The sequence below is a fragment of the Acomys russatus genome, chromosome 7, assembly GCF_903995435.1.
Source record: "Acomys russatus chromosome 7, mAcoRus1.1, whole genome shotgun sequence".
In the NCBI taxonomy this organism is placed as follows: domain Eukaryota; kingdom Metazoa; phylum Chordata; class Mammalia; order Rodentia; family Muridae; genus Acomys; species Acomys russatus.
Genome location: NC_067143.1, coordinates 55,531,622 through 55,548,515, shown reverse-complemented (window position 1 = coordinate 55,548,515; position 16,894 = coordinate 55,531,622). Strand labels below are relative to the sequence as shown.

Below are 16,894 nucleotides of genomic sequence, written 5' to 3'. Positions count from 1 at the left end.
TCTCATTTGAATAGAGCCTCCAGTGTCTGGTATTTTTGCTCTACTCTCATGTTGATGCCTCTTTCCTCTTTCCACAGCTCCTGGGCAATGTGATTGTGGTTGTGCTGAGCAAGCACCTGGGCAAGGATTTCACCCCCAGTGCACAGGCCGCCTTCCAGAAGGTGGTGTCTGGAGTGGCCACTGCCCTGGCTCACAAGTACCACTAAGAGCCCTTTCCTGCTGTTGTCTACGCACAAAGGTCACTTGCCTGAGAGAACAACTGCCAGCTGTGGGCAAAGTGATAATGGCCTTTGAGCATCTGCATTTGGACTAATAAATGGCATTTATGTTCATTGCAATGGTGTGTTAAATTATTGTGTGTCTCTTGGTAAGGTTTCAAGTACAAAGAAGTGAGGTTTCAGTCCTGACCTTGGGAAAATAAACCTATGCCTTGTGAGTCTAGATCAGTGTTGAGACAGCAAGCTGTAAGCTACAGCTCCAATGCCCACTCCTAGGCACTCAGAGTATTGTTTAATGTACACATTAGATTTTGGGCATATTTTATGTGAATTACTTGTTTTCTGTAGTTGTACTCTTAAATACCCCTTGGTTTTTCCTCTTGCCTACCCAGCACCTCACTGATCTCTAGCCAATGATTTTTTTTTTTTTACTTATAGTTATGATTGTTCTCTACAGATTTCTCAACATATTTTCCTGGCCACAGTATTTATCCTTTTCTGATTTCCCTTCCTGTAGACAGCTCCACCATGCTATAGAGCTATTGCTCAAAAACTCTAGGTGAGGGAAATATGGGAGAATGAGGAAATAGAAGGATCCAAAGGGTCCTAGAAACCCACAAGAAGAACATCATGGTGGGTGGATCTGAATCGGGGGGGGGCTGCTCAACCTACTGCACCAACCAAGGACAATGCATGCAGTAACATTGAACCCCTACTCAGATCTAGCCAATGGACAGGACATTCTCCACAGTTGCAAGGAGAGTGGGCACTGACTCTGACATGAACTCTGGTGCCCCATATTTGACCACTTCCCCTTGGTGGGGAGACTTGGTGGCACTCAGAGAAAGGATAAGCAGGCTACCAAGATAAGACTTGATAGACTGTGACCATATGGTGGGGGAGGAGATCCCTTTCTTTCACAGACCTAGGGGAGGGGAATAGGGTGGCAGAGGGAGGGAGGAATGGGAGGATACAAGTGAGGGGATAACAATTGAGATGTAATCTAAATAAATTAATAATAAATAAATAAATACAAAGAAATTGCAGAGTTACCAAACTAGTAACTTAACCCACTTGAAGCTCCAGAACAAAAAGCAGACTCAACCAAATAGGAGTAGTGTCACAGACATGAGAATAAGTCGTAGATCATTTGCTTGACAAAGTACCAAAGATCTCCAGCTGATAACCAATGCCCCTATATACTATGCGTGGTCCAGGTGTTGTCTATGCCTAAATGTCACTTGTGCCTGAGAGAACATCTGTCAGGTGTCAGCAAAAGGATAAAGACCTTTTAGCATCTGTCTTATGACTAATAAAGGGCATTTCTTTCACTGCAATGGTGCGTTAACGTATTTGTGTGTCTCATGGTGAGGTTTCAAGTACAGAGAAGTAAGGTTTCAGTCCTGACCTTGGGAAAGTAAACCAATGCCTTGTCCTTCTACATATGTGCTGAGACAGCCAGCTATGAGCCACAGCTCCCAATGCCCACTCCTCGGCACTCAGAGAAGAATTCAGAAATGGTTTCATTTACACATTAGATTTTGGTGATATTTTGTGTAAATTACTTGTTTTCTCTAGTGTTACTCATAAATGCCTCTTGTTTTTTTTTCTCTTTTCTACCCAAAGCACCACAGATCTCTGTCTCATATTTTTTCTTGCCCTATAATTTTTATAAGTGGGACTTTGGTTTATCCAAAAAGTAATCCTTTTTGCAGTAGGACAAAATCCTTGCCTACATTTTCAGGCTTTAAGGAAGGTCAGTCATAGACACTGGTTTAGAGAGAGGTGCTGGTAAACAGCATTTTATAGTTGTAGACTGTATCGAGTCCTAATTAATCCTAACTGGTTTTATTTTGCTATGAGACAACCAAGGCTGATTGCTGTTTCCATGGTGCCTCCAGGTCCTGTTGGAGTCGGTGTCTAGTCCAGAAGTACTCTCTGGATCTGCAAGAACCAGAGGCCTGGCTGACTGTTACTCCCTGGCCCATGGATCTAGAAGAGACCTAGATGCACAATTCTCCCTCTCCACACCTCTCCTATGTAAAAATACCTTTGGCAGTATGTGTTTTTAAAAGTCATGTAGTAACTTCACACCAAATAGCTAGCCTTCTCTATCAGAAGTTGCAGCCCTTGACGTGCTGATATGTTGATATGAAAATACTATTGCTTACCGTCTCACCCTGATAAAGTGTTGAATTACTTAACTAGAGTACCAAAAATGAAAATGAGATAACATTCAAATGGTATTTATCTAAATACTCCATGGATATGTGTACCAGATGTCCTGGCAAATCCACAAGGAAGTTATCATCACTATAACTTAGTTTAGCTTGTGTGTGAACCCTCTCAATTGACACTGATCTGAGAATGGAAGACACCATATAGGAGGAATGCAAACAAATACAGAAGTCTCAGCAGTCCAGATGAAATGAGGGCTGGGACACAGGAAATGTGGAAAACAGAGGTGTGTAAGGTGACATGAGAGGAGGACCAGGCAACTCAGCACACAAACTTACGCAAAGAGTGATGGTAAAGGAGGGGAAATGATGATAGCCCAGGAAAGCCAAAGAAGGGGCTGAGACGGAAAGAATGCTAACGACTCCAGAGGTGTAAGTGCCATGATTTTATGGTTCTCCTCGTAGTGGGCTAATCTTTCCATGCATTATTTTGGGCAAAAGTCTTTAAGCCAAGGAGGAGTTTATTATAGGAACAAACCACTAGATACATTGCATTAGTTGTCATTCTTATTACCAGGTCGTGTTTCCTTTTATCTGAATTCCCCAAATTCTCTTCCTAATGCTTTCAAGAGAAAAAAATGTGGAATAAAGCTCTTTAATAACTAAATTAATAGGCCTCTATGAATAGCCACTTGTCCAGAAGGGAATTGTTAGATACTCAGACTTCCTAAAACTGGATTGTATCTGGTTGTGGTTTTCCTTCACTGGCACAGTGAGAAAAAAAGGACTTGAATTAAGCATGGATGAATGATATGGTGTTGCTCTTACCTGAAATTTAAGGTATAGTTTATATGAAAAGGAGCTTCACATTCTAACAGCCACCAAGCAGTACAGAATACGCAATAGTCACATTACTAAGCAGTGCAGATGCTTAAGTAGTCACAATAATAAACACTGTTTTTCACACTCATTCCAAGAGCACTTCTTCAGAAAGTTGTTTTATGAGTCTAGTAATCTTTTTCTGGTACTTACTGGTATTTTTGACAGTTTGTGTGATATTTACTAAGTTCTTATGATTGAGGAAGAGAGCAGAATCCCATGATGATGGACTGAAGTTGGCAGTGACTCCACTTAACTCATCTAGCTGGGAGGAATTGACTGAGAACATGAAGGATTTCTATCTATTTTTTAAAAAAATATATTGCTTGATGTTGGTGCTACTAGTGTCTGGGATCATCACAGAAGAGAAAGTGCACACATAGATTCTAAAAGTATAAACAAGGGAGAGCCAGAGTTGCCCAGAGAAACCCTGGCATGGTGGGGTGGGGTGAGACCTGTAAACAGTTGTTACAACAAGACGATAAACACTTCAGGAAATCCAGAATTTAATAAATAAACATGCTTTAAATTTTGTGCTGGTCCCCGAGAAAAGCACTCTCATTTTAGACTCCAGAATCAGAAATGAGAGTCATATTAACCATATGGTTGACACCTTGGGGAAATTATGTTTAATAAGGTTGATGAATATGATCAATAAAGGTAGCTTATGTGTTTGTAAAGCAAGATAGTTGTGTCCGTTCATGCAGGCAAGAATAACAGAATATTTTCTTCTCTCTTGAAAAAGCTAAGAAGACAAAGGCCAAGGGTCACAATACATGATTAATCCTGAATTTTGAGTACATGTCAGCACTATATCCTGGGACTGACGAGCACTGAAGAATACTTCCAGTGGTTGGTGATGGTCATGCAGTAATAGGCTAGAACTCAAACTATGGTTGAATCCATAAAATAAATGTATGGAGCACAGAGTGACAGAATACAAGAAAATGCAATTAGAACTTTATAGAGTTTAGTCACAATAGTTCCATCACTGGGAATGGCTTATATACCAAGATTCACGGCATCTTTGTTTGCCTAGACAGAAAGTACCTGTGATAATGGAGAGATGAGTGATAATATTTATGGCAGGGAATTTTGCAGGAATCCTGTTTTGAGCATACACAATAATGGAGAGCCAGCAGGAACCTAGAAGAGAGAAAAGTGGCATATAAAAAATCCCTGTATGATGCCAGAAGCCATCCACTATGGCTTTCTGTTCCTCTTCCATCTGTCGGCCCACCTCTCCTTCCAGAGCCGCTGCTCCCATTTCTCCTTTTTCATCTATTCCCATCTGGTGCTGAAGATCTGCTCAGGGAATCACAGGAGTTACTCAAGCGCCCCAACAATGAAGTGTGCTCCCAGGCAAATTTATGTTTTCATTTGCAATGAAGAACTGTGCCACATAAAAATTCACGAAGGATGTTTGGCTCATTTAACAGAACATTCTAAATCTGGGCTATCTCAGACTGGCAGGACAACAACGACCTGGAAGTTGAATGGACAGGGAAGTAATGGATGAGAACAATTTTGGAGAGACACTGATGAACAGCGGTATTGCGGTTACACTAGAAGAGTGAGTTGCAGTGATCTTTGCACTGACTAGTGACCATGCTTAGAGTTGATGTATTACATGCTTTCAAATTGGTGTTCCATTCAGGAAGTTGTCTCCTGTGCCAATGAGTTCAAGGCTCTTCTTCACTTTTACTCCTAAGAGATTTAGTGTGTCAGGATTTATGTTGAGGTCTTTAATCCACTTGGACTTTAGGTTTTTGCAGGGTCATAAATATAGATCTATTTGCATTTTTCTACTTGGGGACATCCATTTAGACCGGTACCACTTGTTGAAGATGCTATCATTTTTCCATTGTATGGATTTGGCTTCTTTGTCAAACATTAGGTGTTCATAGGTGAGTGGATCTTTTTCTGAGTCTTGGATTAGATTCCACTGATCAACCATGCCATTTTAATTACTGTTGATCTATAGTAAAGCTTGAGAACAGAGATTAAGATTCCTCTAAAGATCTTTTATTGTTTAAAATTATTGTAGGTATTCTGGTTTTTTTTTCCATATAAAATTAAGAATTGATCTTTCAAGGTCTTTAAAATTTTGTGTAGGTATTTTGATAGGGATTGTATTGAATCTGTACATTGCTTTTGGTAAGATGGCCTTTTTTGCTATCTTGATTCTCCCAATCCCCAAGCACAGGAAATCTTTCCATCTTCTGTTATCTTCTTCAGTTTCCTACTTCAGAGACTTGACGATTCTTTTTTCATATAAGTGTTTTCAACCAAAGACAAGGCATGCAGTAAACCTAGAGCCCCTGTTCAGATATTGCCAATGGACAGGTCATTTTCCACGATTGTGGAGAAACCAGGGACTCTCTCTGACATGAATTCTGGTGCCCCAATTCGATCATTTCTCCTTGATGGGGAAGCAGATCAGTGCACAGAGGAATGGGAAAGCAGGCTATCTGGGTGAAACCTGATAGGCTGTGGCCATAAATTGGGGAGGTGACCTCCTTCTGTCATAGGTCTAGGGGGAGGGGAATAGGGCAGCAGAGGGAGGGAGGGTGGGAATAGAAAAATACAAGTGAGGGGATAGCAATTGGGATGTAATCTGAATAAATTATAAGAAATTAAAAAATTGGTGGAGAATTCATTTGTCATTATTTTCTCTATTAATTTTTGTCATTGCACATTACTTGACCAAACTGATAGGCCCCAACTTTTTTTTTAATGTATACAAGGTATATTGATCATATTACTCTCTTCCCACTTCTTCCTCTCTCTTCCATGGATCCTTCTTGTAGTTCTTACCCCCATCTATCTTCTTCTTCTTCTTCTTCTTCTTCTTCTTCTTCTTCTTCTTCTTCTTCTTCTTCTTCTTCTTCTTCTTCTTCTTCTTCTTCTTTTCCTCCTCCTCCTCCTTCTCTGATGTTTCTTTTTCTGTTTCCATGTTAGAAAAACATGTACAATCCTTGTCTTTCAGAGTCTGAACTACATCTTTTACTAAAATGGTCTCCAGTTTCTTTTGCAGGTAGTAGAGTTTATCAAGTCTTCGAAAATGGGAGATACTGCACTTACATTTATGGATAATTGAATTGATCTGAAATTGTGATATCTTTTAATGAAAAAATTTTTTTAGCAAAATATGTTATTTTATATGAGTTTTTCCCTTTTAGATTGTTTAAAAGATGGCTATTTTTATTTCTGTAAAAATATAAATGAGGGACTGGAGAGATGGATCATCAGTAAAAAGTACAGGCTGAGGTTCCAGAGGTGTTGAGTTCTTTCCCAGCGACCATATGTGGACCATATATAGCCATCTACAATTAGATCTGGTGCCCTCTTCTAGTATGCAGGCATACATGCAGGCAGAGCAGCACATATGTAATAACTAAATACATCTTTAAAATTTGTTTTAAAATATGAATGATATTCAAGGCATATCTGCAATTAACTTTCTGTGGCAACAAGCAAGACTTAGTGTTAAACAATATTGGTACTTACAGGTGTTTGTGTATTTGCCTGTTTCTACATCAAATCTTATTCCTATTCTCAGAAATATGTATTAACAAACTGCTTAAATTTCTGTTTAAACAGTTTAATAGCTAAATATTTTATATAGAGATATATGCATAACTATACATATATTTGTATAACTGTACAAAATTCACTGAGAACTTCTTAGACTCTCAGGTATAAATTAGGAGGCTTAAATTCAGAGACATTAACTCCACTTTTATTGGTTACTCTTTTGTTTGCACCTTATAAGTATAAATAGGAAAATTTGTCTGAAATTTACCATTTAATATATGGTAGCCAGTATTCAAAAGCATTTCTTGTTATTTAAGGTATTCTAAATGAATCATATCTTATTTTAGTACAGCTGCTACTGGAAAACCAGAAAGTTAAACTTTCTTGCCATGTTAGTTTGTATCAATGGCTGTTCTTTGACAAGGGTTGTAATGTCATTTCTTCATGAGACAGAGATACATCTGATATATGTGGTTGCCATTTTGAAATGGTAATTCCTACTTGACTCAACCTCCACTGGTAGAGGTCCTTAGGTAGTTCAGATGCAAGAAGACCAAACTTCAACATTTGCTTTCTCTGTGCCTGCCATACTCCTAGAATATAGTTTACTTAGTGTTGAAATCCAATTATACTTTGCCTAGATCCATGCTGTTTCTATGGTCTCCCACTTCTCTGTGTCATTCCTAATTCAGTCACAATGTACTAAAAGAACTATCATTTAACTAAATGACCTATTCTGTTAAAACTACCAAAAAAAATCACAACTTCAGATCAACTCAACCATTAATAAAGATATGCACAGTACCACATGAATCAGTACAGGAGAAAATACTAGATCATTAAATTCTTAAAACAAGTAGTTACATAGCTTCATGCCTTATTTTTTGTCATGGTACTTAACATCACATATTATAGCTACCAAGATCTCAGATCCAGAGCTGATATAATTGTGAGATATGGTGATTGTTACCACGACACCCAAACAAAACAGATGATTGTGAGCCAAGCTCACAGGTCACCTGAAGGTGTTTTCTTTCCTTGTATCTCTCTGCCTGTTTCCTTCATGTTGCATGTTCTTTTTTGCATTTCTAATGCCCTCATAAAGTCCTATGGACCAAACCCATCCCTGATGAGTACTCATGTGCATGGCTTTCACCCTCTGAAGTATCATCACTGACAATCTTGGGTTTATTCCTTAGATCTACATGGTGGAAAGACCCAAATCCTGAAAGGAGTGCTCTGACCTCTGTATATGCACCATCTATTGCTCTCTACCCCATATACTAAAGAAAGACAATAAAGTTTAAAAAATTGAGGACTATTAGCTAATGTTAAAAGGTAAGATAACTGTAAGCTTTGTCACAATAACAAATGTGTTGCATGAGTCAAATATATGCAGAATGCAAATATAACTTTTCATTCTGATGTATCTGAAAGAACTTCATGCCAACATAAGATAAGGTCAAGCTTTGTAAGCAATTAAAATTTAATTTTACTTGAATCTCATTTTCTTTCTCTCACTGCCCTCAACCCTCTATCTTTCCAGTTCCTTCTATTTTAACCACATAGTTCTTCAAGATTTGTGACATACCGATTGTGTCACTCCCTCTACTTCCCACTTTTACATTTTACCTCCTCTCTCATAAAATCTTTCTGTTTTTTTTTGACCTATTACTACACACACACACACACACACACACACACACACACACACACAAGAAAGTATGCAATAGTTGTCATGTTTAGTTTGACCTATTTCTCCTAACATAGATATCTCTTGCTCCATGCACTTCCATATGAATGCAATGATTTTATTTCTCTTTACATCTAAGTAGAACCTATTGTGTATATGTGACAAGTCATATATATTTGTACAAATTTATTGATCTCTCTAGGCTAGTTCCACATCTTGATAACTGTGAATCAATAAGTCTGATATGTAAGTGTCTGTGTCTTGTGCTGATATAGCGTCTTTTTGGTATAATGTAAGGAGTGCTCTGAGACCAAAGTAATATGTGATTCATGCTGGCCTCAAACCTAGTATGTAGCTGAGGATGACTCAAATATTCCACTCTACTATCCCTGCCTCCAGAGTTCAGGGATTACAAGAAAGGCCAGCACAGCTGATTTGGGAAGTTTGTGTTTCCATTCTTGAGGGCCTTCATAACTTTTCCCACAATGCCTACATCAGTTTCTACTGCCACCACCAATGTGTAAATGTTTCTTTTCCCCCACATTCTCCCTAGCATTTGTAGTCATTGCTTCTCTGGATGATCACCATTCTGACTGAGATTTCTGACCAGTTTCTGTTTCCTTTTCCTCAATGGCTGAGGCTATCAAACTAATTTCACTGCTCTCTCCTAACCAACAAATCTAAATATCATGTATATTTTCCTAAAGACATAATAATTGAAAAATATGATGGCTTAATTGTCATTTAGTTTTTGTTGTTGTTGATTTTGCTTTTGTAAGTAAACATCTTGATTAAAACCACCTTTTTCAGATTTGTTCTTACTGCTGAATCTATGGTGCTTTTGGATAAGAACCTAGAAGCCTATAGCACTGTCTGCTCAGGAATAGTTGTGGTTGTGATATAAGCTTATTTATAGTTCTGTTCAAAAGGTTATTATAAAGGCTTTGTAAGTTTATATGTGTAATATGCTACCTTATAATTTAATCAATTAGAAAATGATAACTACATTTTGGAGATGGAAGTATCAATTTTTCTTTCTTTTTTTTTTTTTATTAATTTATTCTTGTTACATCTCAATGTTTATCCCATCCCTTGTATCCTCCCATTCCCCCCCCCCCCATTTTCCCATTATTCCCCTCCCCTATGACTGTTCCTGAGGGGGGATTACGTCCCCCTATATATTCTCATAGGGTATCAAGTCTCTTTTTGGCTACTTGCTGACCTTCCTCTGAGTGCCACCAGGTCTCCCCCTCCAGGGGACATGGTCAAATGTGAGGCACCAGAGTACGTGAGAAAGTCGTATCACACTCTCCACTCAACTGTGGAGAATATTCTGACCATTGGCTAGATCTGGGAAGGGGTTTAAAGTTTACCTCCTGTATTGTCCTTGGCTGGTGCCTTAGTTTGAGCGGGACCCCTGGACCCAAATCTGCCTATCATATTGTTCTACTTGTAGATTTCTAGGACCCTCTGGATCCTTTTATTTTGCTGTTCTCCCATGCGTCTCTCATTTAGAGTCCAGAAGTATCAATTTTTCATGGAGGTATGTGTTTAGTATAAATAGTAATTTTATTGCTATTTCAAAGAGATATAAAATATTAAATGAAGAGGATTCAGTATGGCAGAGCCTATCATGCACCAGGTCTGATAAACGGGACTGAGGCAAGGGAACCGAGCTGGGAACTACAGAGCACCAGAGCTGGAGTGCTCTAGGTGAGAGAGATCCACACTGTATGGATCACAGCAATGTCTGACATTGGACCATCCAGCTGGTCCATGGAGAAGTCCCTGCGTCCCTGCGGTCAGGTGCCCGGTCCCCAAAGTCTGGAGGAGTACCTGCCTTTGAGCTGCATCTACCCTCTACATCAGACTCTCTGTGACTCAGACTGACTGTGGACTGCAGAGCACCAATGTCTGCGGCTGCTAGCCTAGCAGAGACCTATGGTGTGGAGCATGGGTGTCTCTGACCTCAGGTTACTCCACCACTCCACAAAAGGCCCTAGAGCCCAGGTGGGTGCAGGCACTTTCTCCAAAACCCAAACACGGCCACCATGCTGTACTATCACTCTGTCTCCAACTGAACTATGGGCTGCAGAGCACCAGTTTATGGGTCTGCTAGCCCAGGGAAGATCTCAGGGTGCAGAGCACCAGTGGGTCTGACCTCCAGTGATCCAGCCAATCCATGGAAGGCTCCAGAGCCCAGATGAGCATGTACAGGGTGACCAAAGCCTAGTCTCCGACTATTTATTTTTCCTCTGTTTCTCAGCTTCTCCTCAACAACTAGTTCCTCTAGCTAAATTTTCAATAAACGGCTGGTTTCCCTTAACCAATTGATCACCACATGCTCAATCCTCCCTACCGTGGATTCACCTCTCTTCTCTCCTCTTTGCTATTCCTGGACCTGGTCTTGGGGAGCGGCACACACACCTTTGGTAAAGTGGCTGGATACAAAATAAACTCCCCCAAATCAGTAGCCCTCCTGTATACAAGACAAATGGGTTGAGTAATAAATTATGTAAACTTGATAGGCTGTGGTCATATGATGAGTGAGGATGCCCCCTTCTGTCATAGGTCTAGGGAAAGGGAAGAAGGAAGAAGAGGGAAAGAGAGTGGGAACAGAAAGATACAATTTAGGAGATAATAACCTGAAGAAATTATCACAAAAAATACTAAAAGAAATCATGATTAGATGGTACATTTACACAATGGAATGCTACTCAGCTATTAAAAACAAGGAGGCTCTGAAACTGATGCCAAACAAACAGAACTAGAAAGGTTCATCCTGAGCAAGATAATCCAGACCCAGAAAGACACACACCGTATGTACTCACTTATAAACAGATACTAGCCATATGTTACAGGATACCTATACTACTAATCACAGACGTAAAGATGCTAAGTAAGTAGAGGACACAAGGGAGGCCATCCTTGAATATCATTCAGATGGAGAAATAGAATAGACAGTGAAAGAAGGAAGTGGATAAGAGAGGATGTGGAGAGGGAAAAACGGGGAACAGATGTGGGGAGAGTGAGGTCCTGGAAAAAAGGGGAAACAAAGGAGAAGGCATCACTGAGACAGGCTGGAGACTTGCCACAGGGTAGGCTGCCTGGAGGATATGGGGTCGTGTCAAGTTGAGCCTCCTAGTAGCAGGGGAGACGAGATTTTAGAAGGCCACTTTCTTTTTTTTTTTAAATTTTTTATTAATTTATTCTTTTTTAATTTTTTATTAATTCCTTTTTGTTACATCTTAATGGTTATCCCATCCCTTGTGTCCTCCCATTCCTCCCTCCCTCCCATTTTCCCCTTATTCCCCTCCCCTATGACTGTTCCTGAGGGGGATTTCCTCCCCCTGTATATGCTCATAGGGTATCAAGTCTCTTCTTGGTAACCTGCTGTCCTTCCTCTGAGTGCCACCACGTCTCCCCCTCCAGGAGACATGGTTAAATATGAGGCACCAGAACGTGAGAAAGTCATATCCCACTCTCCACTCAACTGTGGAGAATGTTCTGTCCATTGGCTAGATCTGGGTAGGGGCTTAAAGTTTACCGCCTGTATTGTCCTTGGCTGGTGCCTTAGTTTGAGCCAGACCCCTGGGCCCAAATCTGTAGAAGGCTACTTTCTATCCAGTCAAAACTTATAGTTGTGGGAGGAGAACACCAATCCACTTACAAAATCTTTGAACCAAAATTTACTCTACATACAAGATATGCAGAGATAAAGAGAGAGACTGAGGGTATGATTAACCAATTTGATATGCTATGGCAAGAGCCAACCCCTGCCACTATTAATGAAATTCTGCTGTTTTTCCAGACAATAGCCAAAGTTACCTTTTCTCTGAAGAGTGGGAGAAGAAGATAGAAAGACCAGGAAGGGGCAAGAAATCTGGAAGAAGAACAACAAAATCAACTAACCTAGAGCTATGGGGCTCACAGAGACACAAGCAACAATCAAACAGCAGGCATGGACCTGACCTAAGCCTCCTACACATATGTAACTGATGGGCAGTATGATCTTCATGTGTGTCCCCTAGTAAGTTGAGAGAGTGTTATCTGTGACATGGACTCTGTTGCCTGCCTTTGATCACTTTCCTAAGCAGGTCATTATTCCTTACCTCAGTGGATGAGGAGGAGGTTAGTGCTGATAAAAGTTGATGTTCTGGGATGGGTTGGGGGAGCTCTCCTTTTCTGAGGACAAGGGGAGAGGGGATAGGATGAAGAGGGTGAAAGGGAGGGACTGGGAATGGAGGAGGGAGGGAGCCATGGTCAGCTTGTAAATTGAACATACAAATTAAAACTAAATATGAAAGAGAGGAGGAAGAGGAAGAAGAGGGGGAGGAAAAAGAAAGAAGAAGGAGGAGGAGGAGGAAGAGGAGGAGGAGGAGAAATAATCATGATCAAGAGTGAGTCTTTTGAGAGTCCTGGAATCAATTATCTTGTGTTCTCCATTACACACACAGGGTTAATTTAAACCATCATGGGGCCACTTCATTTTTCAGTCACACCAGTCCTTAGGATCTCTTAAAAGTTTTGTGGATCAGAGTAATAAGACCATCAACCGAATTGCAGTTCTTGGGTAAATGCTACAGTACCCAATGAAGAAACACACAGGAAACTATCACAGTATTTCCTTCAGTAGGATGAGCTTAGCACTTCACTTTTTGTTGTTGTTGTTGTTGTTGTCATATTCCACCAGCACATGAGTGGCTAGAAGTAATCAGGGCTCATAATTGTGCATGTGCTTGCATACCACACACACACACACACACACACACACACACACACACACACACACACACAGAGACATAGAGACAGAGACAGAGAAACAGGGGCATAAAGACAGAGATAGAAACAGAAAGATTGAGAGATAGAGAGACAAAGAGAGACAGAGTCACACAGAGAGACAGAAAGACAGAGACAGAACAGAGCTAATCCTACACTGCTCAGAGGTGCTTCTTGTTTTTCCTCTTCTCATGGCTGCTTTTGAGGCCTCCTCTTGATTTAATACAGTCACACATTTCTGCGCCCACGCCCCAGTGCCTCTCTATTGTCCTCTTCATGCTGAATCCTTTCCTGTCTCGTCCTCCTCCTACTTTCATGTCGCCTGTTTGTGTGCATCTCAGAGTTCATTTAAGGTTTCCTGCAACTTTAAACACCAAGAAGGAAGAGCACACCAGAAATTTTGTCTTCTTGCTTGTGTTGTATAATCTGTATTAGGAAGGAGATCCTCTCATGCGCTCAAACTAACAAGAATAACTAGGCAATTTTCTTATGTATAATGTGCTTCAATTTTTCGTAGTAAACAACACTAAATAAATAATATCTAACAGACAAACTATATTATTGATGCAAAAAACATAAATATAGTAGCCAAAAAACATGTTTTCTAGCAATGTTTCCTGCACAGATAAGAACTCACATTAATGAGAGCGAGGACCCAGAGCTAAGACTCTTACGGCACTGAGGAGCTTCCAGGGAGAGATATAGCTGTCATCTCTGAAGCCTGATTCTCTGGAGCCACACCCTGGCATTGGCCAATCTGCTCACACAGGACCAAGAGGACAGGAGCCAGGGAAGAGGATAAAAGGTGGGGCAGGAGCAGTTGCTCCTCACATCTGCTTCTGACATAGTTGTGTTGACTCACAAGCTTAGAAACAGACACCATGGTGCACCTGACTGATGCTGAGAAGGCTGCCGTTAAAAGCCTGTGGGGAAAGGTGAATGCTGATGCAGTTGGCGCCCAGGCCCTGGGCAGGTTGGTATCCAGGATACAAAGCAACTCACAAGTGGACGTTGGGAGCCTGCAGATGGAGGTCTGCTTTCTATCAGGCACTAACTTTTTATATCCTCTGCCCATGCTTTCCATCTTAGGCTGCTGGTTGTCTATCCTTGGACCCAGAGATTCTTTGACCACTTTGGAGACCTGTCCTCTGCCTCTGCTGTCATGAGTAATGCCAAGGTGCAGGCCCATGGCAAGAAGGTGATACATTCTTTCGCTGAAGGCCTGAAGCACCTGGACAACCTCAAGGGCACCTTTGCCAGCCTGAGTGAGCTCCACTGTGACAAGCTGCATGTGGATCCTGAGAACTTCAGGGTGAGTCTGATGGGTGCACCCGGTGTTTCCTTCCTCTGGTTTTCATGTTCACCTTCCTAGGAGAAGGAAAGAGGAAGTGATTCTAGGGAGCAGTTCAGATGGATGGTGTGTGTTTGTGGCCCGTGGAGTGTTGACAGGAGCTCAATTATTTTACCCTCCACTCACAATGCTCCTTTTCTTTAACTTTCTTTCTTTTTCTTTTTTTTTGTATTTGTTCTTTCTTTGGTAATTTTAAAATTTTCAGTTGCAGATATTTTATTAATAAGTTTTTCATTTACTTTGCGTTCTGAGGGCAGCTTCCTCCCCCACTCCCTGTCTCTCCTTCCTACCACTCCTTCCCCCTTCCACTCCTCTTTCTTTTCTCCTCAGTGCATTTCTTCTTTCATTTACCTTTTGTCCTCTTTCTTTTTTTTTAAATTAATTTATTCTTGTTACATCTCAATGGTTATCCCATCCCTTGTATCCTCCCATTCTTCCCTCCCTCTCATTTTCCCCTTATTCCCCGCCCCTATGACTGTTCCTGAGGGGGATTACCTCCCCCTGTATATGCTCATATTGTTCTCTTTCAAGTATGTTGTTGTAACTGGCTTTGAGGACAAGGAAGATAAATGATTTCCTGCTTCTTTGCACAGCTCTAAGGAACAGTTGTAATAATTGGCTTTTAGGCTAAGATTATAGGAAAGGACACATTTTGCATGTAAATTCTGTTCAACATAGAAGAATTCTGGTCAAAACCGGCCAGCATTTTAAGCTTGAATCATAAATTCCATTTGAAAAGATCTTGCAGTGTCTGGTACTTTTGCTCTATTTATCATGTTATAACTCTCTCATCTTCCCACAGCTCCTGGGAAACATGATCGTCATTGTGCTGAGCCATGACCTGGGCAAGGATTTCACCCCCAGTGCACAGGCCGCCTTCCAGAAGGTGGTGTCTGGAGTGGCCACTGCCCTGGGTCACAAGTACCACTAAGAGCCCTTTCCTGCTGTTGTCTACGCACAAAGGTCACTTGCCTGAGAGAACAACTGCCAGCTGGGGGCAAAGTGATAATGGCCTTTGAGCATCTGCATTTGGACTAATAAAAGGCATTTATGTTCACTGCAATGGTGTGTTAAATTATTGTGTGTCTCTTGGTAAGGTTTCAAGTACAAGGAAGTGAGGTTTCAGTCCGGACCTTGGGAAAATAAACCTATGTCTTGTGAGTCTAGATCAGTGTTGAGACAGCAAGCTGTAAGCTACAGCTCTAATAGTTTAACGTACACATTAGATTTGGGGCATATTTTATGTGAATTACTTGTTTTCTGTAGTTGTACTCTTAAATACCCCTTGGTTTTTCCTCTTGTCTACCCAGCGCCTCAGAAATCTCTAGCCAATGATTTTTATTACTTATAGTTATCACTGTTCCCTAAAGATTTCCAAACATGTCTTCCTGCCCACAGTATTTATCCTTTTCTGATTCCCCTTCCTGTAGACAGCTCCACTATGCTATAGAGCTATTGGAAGTGTCCTTTTTGCCACTTGAGACTTTGTCCCTAAACTCCACAGTCAATAGTCACCTTGAGTTTTCAAATGGTGCTTTCAAATGTGCTTTTATCATCACAGCATGCTCTGGGCTGAGTTAGGAGTTAAGAATAAAGGAAATAGATTGGAGAGAATAATGCAGGTTTTAAGGCTCATACTGGTGCCTTATGAACATATAGAAGCCTTATTATTTCTCAAAAAGTTTGTCTTCAGTATCTGAAAATGAGATGTATTAAATCTTTACTGGTGTCTGATAGCTTTTTTCCATATGTAGTTAATAGAGTTAGCACCATAGGAAATCTACTCTGGGTTTGTTTTTCTTTCTATAACCACCCATGGTATGCTAAATTATGGAGACAAAAATACGAGTTTCCAATATTCATTACATTCCTCTCTATCATAGTTTGAGTAAGATTATTAAATGACTACATATAATACGTGACTATTATTACAGGATGGTATATAGGATTTATTAAATAACAGTAAAAGGTTATGAGATAGAGCCATTGTCATAAAAACAAAAATCCCCATATCTTAAAACATTTTTAAAAATTCTAAACAGCTAAATTCTAAACAACTGTGAAACTATTTAGTCTTCAATCCTACCAGAGATGTGAGAAGGAATAAAATTATTACCTAAGTAGAAAATGCAGGCAAGAAGCTTCAAAATGTTTTTTAAATATATTTTATTAATTTATTCATATTACATCTCAATTGTTATCCCATCCCTTGTATCCTCCCATTCCTCCCTCCAATTTTCCCCTTATTTTCCTCCCATAT

The 16,894-nt window shown here is 40.4% G+C and overlaps 1 protein-coding gene across 3 annotated transcripts in view; it reads left to right on the top strand.

Moving 5' to 3' along the window:
* The window catches only part of LOC127191800 (hemoglobin subunit beta), a 16,815-nt gene extending 1,225 nt beyond the window's left edge, over positions 1–15,590 (top strand). Inside the window, exons 1-3 of one of the 3 annotated variants that reach the window (XM_051149119.1) lie at positions 14,090–14,256; positions 14,373–14,595; positions 15,437–15,590. In XM_051149119.1, coding sequence (XP_051005076.1) covers positions 14,165–14,256; positions 14,373–14,595; positions 15,437–15,565 — 444 coding nt within the window. In that variant the 5' untranslated portion in view covers positions 14,090–14,164 and the 3' untranslated portion in view covers positions 15,566–15,590. Of the gene's footprint in view, positions 1–77; positions 322–14,089; positions 14,257–14,372; positions 14,596–15,436 lie in introns of those variants that run through there. The other 2 variants (XM_051149120.1, XM_051149121.1) reach the window with 2 other exon arrangements.
* Positions 15,591–16,894: the final 1,304 nt, after the last annotated feature.